The 7066-nt window shown below is 35.2% G+C and overlaps 1 protein-coding gene across 1 annotated transcript in view; it reads right to left on the bottom strand.

Annotated features, from left to right (window-relative positions):
* The window catches only part of LOC112904972 (tubulin beta-3 chain), a 5848-nt gene extending 4675 nt beyond the window's left edge, over positions 1–1173 (bottom strand). Inside the window, exon 1 of the mRNA XM_025976369.1 lies at positions 1–1173. Within this exon, the coding sequence (XP_025832154.1) occupies positions 1–1073 (1073 nt within the window). The 5' untranslated portion in view covers positions 1074–1173.
* Positions 1174–7066: the final 5893 nt, after the last annotated feature.

Below are 7066 nucleotides of genomic sequence, written 5' to 3'. Positions count from 1 at the left end.
GCGGTTGCCTCTTGGTATTGCTGGTATTCTGATACAAGGTCGTTCATGTTTGATTCAGCTTCTGTGAATTCCATTTCGTCCATGCCTTCACCCGTGTACCAATGCAAGAAAGCTTTGCGTCTGAACATGGCGGCGAATTGTTCGGAAATCCTCTTGAACAGTTCTTGTATAGCGGTCGTATTACCGATGAATGTAGATGACATCTTGAGTCCCGTAGGTGGAATATCACAAACGGCTGTTTTAACATTATTCGGTATCCATTCGACGAAATAACTACTGTTCTTGTTCTGAACGGCAAGCATCTGCTCGTCGACTTCCTTCATCGACATTCTTCCTCTAAAGACAGCAGCAACTGTCAAGTATCGACCGTGCCTTGGATCGCATGCAGCCATCATGTTTTTAGCGTCGAACATTTGTTGAGTAAGTTCGGGAACTGAAAGAGTTCTGTATTGTTGACTTCCTCTGGACGTTAGAGGAGCGAAACCTGGCATGAAGAAGTGTAGCCGGGGGAAAGGCACCATGTTTACTGCCAACTTCCTAAGATCGGCATTAAGTTGGCCGGGGAATCTAAGGCACGTTGTGACTCCCGACATTGTGAGCGAAACTAAATGGTTTAGATCTCCGTAACTTGGGTTGGGAACTTTCAGTGTCCTGAAGCAGATATCGTAGAGGGCTTCGTTGTCGATGCAGAACGTTTCGTCGGTGTTTTCGACCAACTGATGGACTGAAAGGGTGGCATTGTAGGGTTCTACAACGGTGTCTGACACTTTGGGACTTGGCATTACTGAATAGGTGTTCATTATCCTGTCGGGATATTCTTCCCTTATCTTTGAGATCAATAGAGTGCCCATGCCGGATCCTGTACCGCCCCCAAGCGAGTGAGTTAGCTGGAATCCTTGAAGACAATCGCAGTTCTCAGCTTCTTTTCTGACAACGTCCAGAACTGCATCGACCAGTTCTGCTCCTTCTGTGTAGTGACCTTTAGCCCAGTTATTTCCTGCACCTGACTGTCCGAAAACGAAATTGTCTGGTCTAAACAGCTTTCCATAGATTCCAGAACGGACAGCATCCATGGTTCCTGGTTCCAAATCCAGTAAAATTGCTCGAGGAACGTATTTGCCCCCATTACTTCTGGTAGCAACTGCAAAAAAAATACTTTAATGAAGTACATCTTTAAAGCGTTGCTCTTTCTGGCAGGAATTCTCAAAACTTATTGAAAAATTGATAGTGTTTTCCACGCGTTCGTTCTTTTGGAAAACCTGACGTCTCTGTAACCCAACGAGTATGCTCAGAGCTGCTTTTTTTTATCAAAAATAAGAAAATAAAATTCAATGTAGCAGTGCCAAATGTAATAAATGCCTGCAACCGCGTTTAACTATAGGTCACGGATGTTGACAGGAAAATTAAACAGCCCATAAATAAATTATGGTCCTCAGAAACGGTGAAACAAGAATAAAAATTTATGTACTGTTGAATGACCAGGCAGTAAATTACTCCTTAAGAGTTCTTTAAAGTCTTCGAATGCAGGTATCGCATTTCGACAAATTATGAACATTAACCAATGATTAAACTAATTGGGAAACAGAAGTCTCAAAATTAGTTAATTTTGTATAACCAAGATATTTTAAACAATGCAGCATCTTAAAGTAAAGATAATTTAGATCATATGCAATGACGGCAATAGACTTCACAACAGAAATTAAGTAAATAATGGTGTTGGACAAGACCGTTAGTTTAATTCGATTTATAAATCGAATTTAAAGATGTTCTAGAAGAGCAATACATAGACGTAGAATTGGGTGAGGTGCTCTACAATGTAGCGTGAATTCATACGATATAATGTTACTCTGATGGTTTAATGAACGGGACTTCATGAGCAGTTTCTTGTAACTTCATTTAGATTCCACCATAAAACTGTTTATCATTGCATGCAATAAAGTGTAGAAGGAAACATAGCAATAAACTATAAAAACAGCCAATTATTCTTCTACATGCCTTTGTACGCTGCAGAAAAGCATTGAAACGAGCTGCAACGCTAGCTAGCGATGAAGTCATCGCTAGACGTTTTGAGACGAAAAAGTCTCGTCTTTAGATAATTTAATCATGTCTAGCGTCTTCTAGCGGATATAATTAATTTTGTTCTTAATAGAGAATAATACGAATTTGAAACATGTTAAAGTTTTGTTCTGAATTTTTCTTTTTCGAAAATGTATCCCCAAGTGCATCCAGGCAAATTTTACTAGTTTTAGGGTTCCCTACCTAAAAAGGTGACGGTTCTCTATCGATTTGAACTTGACGTAGTAGAACAATAGAAATCATAAGTTTATAATTTGTATAAGTTCTCAAAACTTGATTTCTATAAGGGATCGTTCATAAAATAAAGGGAAGCGAGGGATATTGCTTGGCGTGACGAGATATAAGGGGTGAGGGGGTCTAAGGAAATGTGACGTTTGCAATTAGTGAATTTTATTTCAATGTTTTTCTTACAAGGAAGTTCCTACAATTTTTCATTACGATAGAAAGTCAATTTCATTGCTGTTTTTAATCACAAGAAATCGTTTATATGGACGGGGACAAGCTTTTGTGACGTAATATTTGTTAGGGGGGTCGCTAATAGTATGACTTAGGGTGACGAAAGGAGAGGAAGGGGTCGTATTTTATGGTCGATCCCTAAGTAAATTTGCAATAGATTTCATGGGGTTCAAGACAAATTGTCAGTTTCCAATTTTTGTTTTTTAATATTCTAGTAGTTGTAATATAATTAGAAATGTTGTATTGTTTATTACCNGAAAATAAGTAATCTTAGGCTGTGAAAGGTCATTTAATGGGCAACTTTTTGACCTATTATACTTTAAAAAGTCGATTTTAAATAAAATTAAAATTTCTTCACCTCATAATCAGACTGCGAAAAGTTACAATTTTTAATTTCGCGTCTTTACGTACTGTTAGACTGTTAAGAGTATTACATGAGCATTTTCTCTCATGTGTATGAGTGCAATGCCAAGGACGTCGTAGTAACGTGGTGTGCGATTTACCTACTATCCCACTGCTCCGATGGCGAATGGAGAAAAAATTAATTCATAATAATTGATCAACGCTGCCGGCTATCATTTGCATAAGTGCACTCCAGGCTGCATCAATATGTATAAATATGATCACGTATCTACGTGACTGTATAGAAATATACATGTCGAGTCGGATACTTTGTACCGGCAAAAAAGAAACCGGTTACGAATCCCTCAGCATCTCAATCACGTCCGCTTATTATTATTTATTTTTTTTTTGTTCACACCCAGTTAAATCAATAAAACTGGCAATTAAATCGATCAATAAACGTAGGTACTGTAATAACACTGGGTTTACGCCATCCCATCCTAACTAATATTATATATGCAAATGTGAGTTTGTTTGTTTGTCGGCTTTTCACTCCTTAATTACTCACCTGATCATCATGTATTGTCAGGGGTACAGAAAAGGACATAGGACGCAAAATACTGTTCCCGAGGGATAGAAAAATTAGTTCTATGTGGTCGTTGATAATCTTTGACACTTATTTAGGACATCAAATCCAATCCAAAAGTACCTAATGATTCACAATTAACTTCTAATTTTGTATGCTGCATTACATGCATTCTTGCTAATTGTTTTTAATGATGAAAGACATTATGATAGATAGAATGCCGTATAAATTTCGCCAAAATTTTACTGCCTTGACGATCGTTTTGTCACTTTGTGGCTTCTTCAGAAGATACACAAGAGCAAGGTAATAAATGTTTGTTGAACTTTTAAAAACAGTTATATTTATACGGTATTCGATATAATGAATTTTCGACAAGTAAAAGGAGAATCAATCAATTATTAAGATAGAATGCCCACTTTATGTTGGTAACTATTTTGTTCGGAAGTAATCTCTTAATAATGTCAGGTGTTTACAAAGAATCTGAATAATATTAATTCACTCGTGAAGATATTGCCTACCAAAAATTTGATTTTCTAACGTCTTTTTATGCAAAATTAACTGCGTGGCGTTTGAGTTTTCGGGAGATCCGTATAAAAAACAATTAAACAAAAACTATGAAAATGAGAATGTGTTTAGAGGTGTAGATTTTTAGTAGATATTAGTCGACATACATTAGGGAAGAAAGCAGGACATTCTCTACCGAACGTGAATTACCACCTGAACTGAGGTGAGCGCGGTAAATACTTGAGAGGACCGTATACGGCTTTTTACCGTACAACCATGTCACGAAACCAGAAAGTACAATTTAAAATACTTATAATAAGAATATTTTGCGCGTTAATCCCTGAAACCAGGGAAAAACATCGTACTTTAGGTGGGGACATGGTAAAAAAGTAATCACCGTTGTATTGTTTTTATAAATAACTAAGAAAGTTACGCTCCTCGAAGTAATCAGACTCTCAATGCTCTCTAGCGTAAACAGCGGTTACCAGTGGTTTCTACAAGTTAGTTTAGTAACACTGAGATGTTTTACAGAAAACCGCAGAGAATGTTTTTCATATAAATGAAGATATAAAAAGTAATCATCATTGTATATTTTTTAAATAAGTTAGAAACCTGCACTCCCGAGACAATTATACTCCCAATGCTCTCTAACGTAAACAGTATTAAACTGTGGTTACTAGTGGTTTCTACAATGTAGTAATACTGAAATGTTTTACAGGAAAACCGCAGAGAATGCTTCACTATATAGTATAAAACAAAGTCGCTTCCCGCTGTCTGTCCGTATGTATGCTTAGATCTTTAAAACCACGCAACGGATTTTAATGCGTTTTTTTTTTAATAGATAGAGTGATTCAAGAGGAAGGTTTATATGTATAATACATGCATAATATAGTAGAGAAACACTGATAATTTTAGAGGTTTCTAATATGATGTCGTAAATAAACACATTTTTTTTGCGCTTACATTGCAAACGCCGGCTGAACCCTACGAGATAGATCAAAATAATGTACTACAGTTTTGTACATCTTAAAATGGTCTACAAAAAAGTCCGCGATGGTATATGTCTATCTCTTAGAGGTAACCCACAGTAACCATTTTTTATCCTTTACTTTTTATGAGAAGTAATGGCTTATTTACGAAGTGATTTTAAGCAATACAGAATTAATCCTTATCCGATTAAGTACTTTTAAATTTAAGAAGTAATTATCATTGTGTATTTCTATAAATAAGTTGGAAACTTGCAATCTCGAGGCAATCATACTGTCATCGCTCTCTAGCGTAAACAGCTTTAAACCGTGGTTACCAGTGATTTCTACAATGTAGTAATACTGAAATGTTTTACAGAAAACCGCAAAGAATGCTTTTCATATAAATGAAGATTTAAGAAGTAATTATCGTTGTATATTTCTATAAATAAGTTGGAAACTTGCAATCTCGAGGCAATCATACTGTCATTGCTCTCTAACGTAAACAGCTTTAAACCGTGGTTACCAGTGGTTTCTACAATGTAGTAATACTGAAATGTTTTACAGAAAACCGCACAGAATGCTTTTCATATAAATGAAGATTTAAGAAGTAATTATCATTGTATATTTCTATAAATAAGTTGGAAACTTGCAATCTCGAGGCAATCATACTGTCATCGCTCTCTAGCGTAAACAGCTTTAAACCGTGGTTACCAGTGGTTTCTACAATGTAGTAATACTGAAATGTTTTACAGAAAACCGCACAGAATGCTTTTCATATAAATGAAGATTTAAGAAGTAATTATCATTGTATATTTCTATAAATAAGTTGGAAACTTGCAATCTCGAGGCAATCATACTGTCATCGCTCTCTAGCGTAAACAGCTTTAAACCGTGGTTACCAGTGGTTTCTACAATGTAGTAATACTGAAATGTTTTACAGAAAACCGCACAGAATGCTTTTCATATAAATGAAGATTTAAGAAGTAATTATCATTGTATATTTCTATAAATAAGTTGGAAACTTGCAATCTCGAGGCAATCATACTGTCATCGCTCTCTAGCGTAAACAGCTTTAAACCGTGGTTACCAGTGGTTTCTACAATGTAGTAATACTGAAATGTTTTACAGAAAACCGCACAGAATGCTTTTCATATAAATGAAGATTTAAGAAGTAATTATCATTGTATATTTCTATAAATAAGTTGGAAACTTGCAATCTCGAGGCAATCATACTGTCATCGCTCTCTAGCGTAAACAGCTTTAAACCGTGGTTACCAGTGGTTTCTACAATGTAGTAATACTGAAATGTTTTACAGAAAACCGCACAGAATGCTTTTCATATAAATGAAGATTTAAGAAGTAATTATCATTGTATATTTCTATAAATAAGTTGGAAACTTGCAATCTCGAGGCAATCATACTGTCATCGCTCTCTAGCGTAAACAGCTTTAAACCGTGGTTACCAGTGGTTTCTACAATGTAGTAATACTGAAATGTTTTACAGAAAACCGCACAGAATGCTTTTCATATAAATGAAGATTTAAGAAGTAATTATCATTGTATATTTCTATAAATAAGTTGGAAACTTGCAATCTCGAGGCAATCATACTGTCATCGCTCTCTAGCGTAAACAGCTTTAAACCGTGGTTACCAGTGGTTTCTACAATGTAGTAATACTGAAATGTTTTACAGAAAATCTCAGAGGATGAGATTGATATGCTTATGATATGAATCATATCTTCTCTGATCATATAAAACGTTTTGATGAGAGTAATAGTAAACTATAATTAAATTATACCTAATTTTACACTTAAGTAACAGATGCTGACAGATGCAGAAAGTTTTAGTTTACAAATAAATTGAGCAAAATTAGCGGGAATATAAATTAATATTTATATTTATTGAAAAGTTTGATTATACAAGTAGGGTTATAATGTTTAAGAGAATTAAAGCGTCTGTGATGTACTTAACAATATTTCCGCTATTACTTTCAAATCATAGAAAGTCAGGATAAATGCATTGGTATACTAACATTTCTTGAAGAACTTTTCCCCAAAAATCAAGTTTTTCACAATGTTATGTTTAGTTTAGTTTTGTGTAGTCAATTTTAATTACTTTTAGGACACGTACGTGT

The sequence above is a fragment of the Agrilus planipennis genome, unplaced genomic scaffold (genome assembly GCF_000699045.2).
Source record: "Agrilus planipennis isolate EAB-ADULT unplaced genomic scaffold, Apla_2.0 scaffold186, whole genome shotgun sequence".
NCBI classification, from domain to species: domain Eukaryota; kingdom Metazoa; phylum Arthropoda; class Insecta; order Coleoptera; family Buprestidae; genus Agrilus; species Agrilus planipennis.
This window is presented reverse-complemented; position numbering and strand designations above follow the sequence as displayed.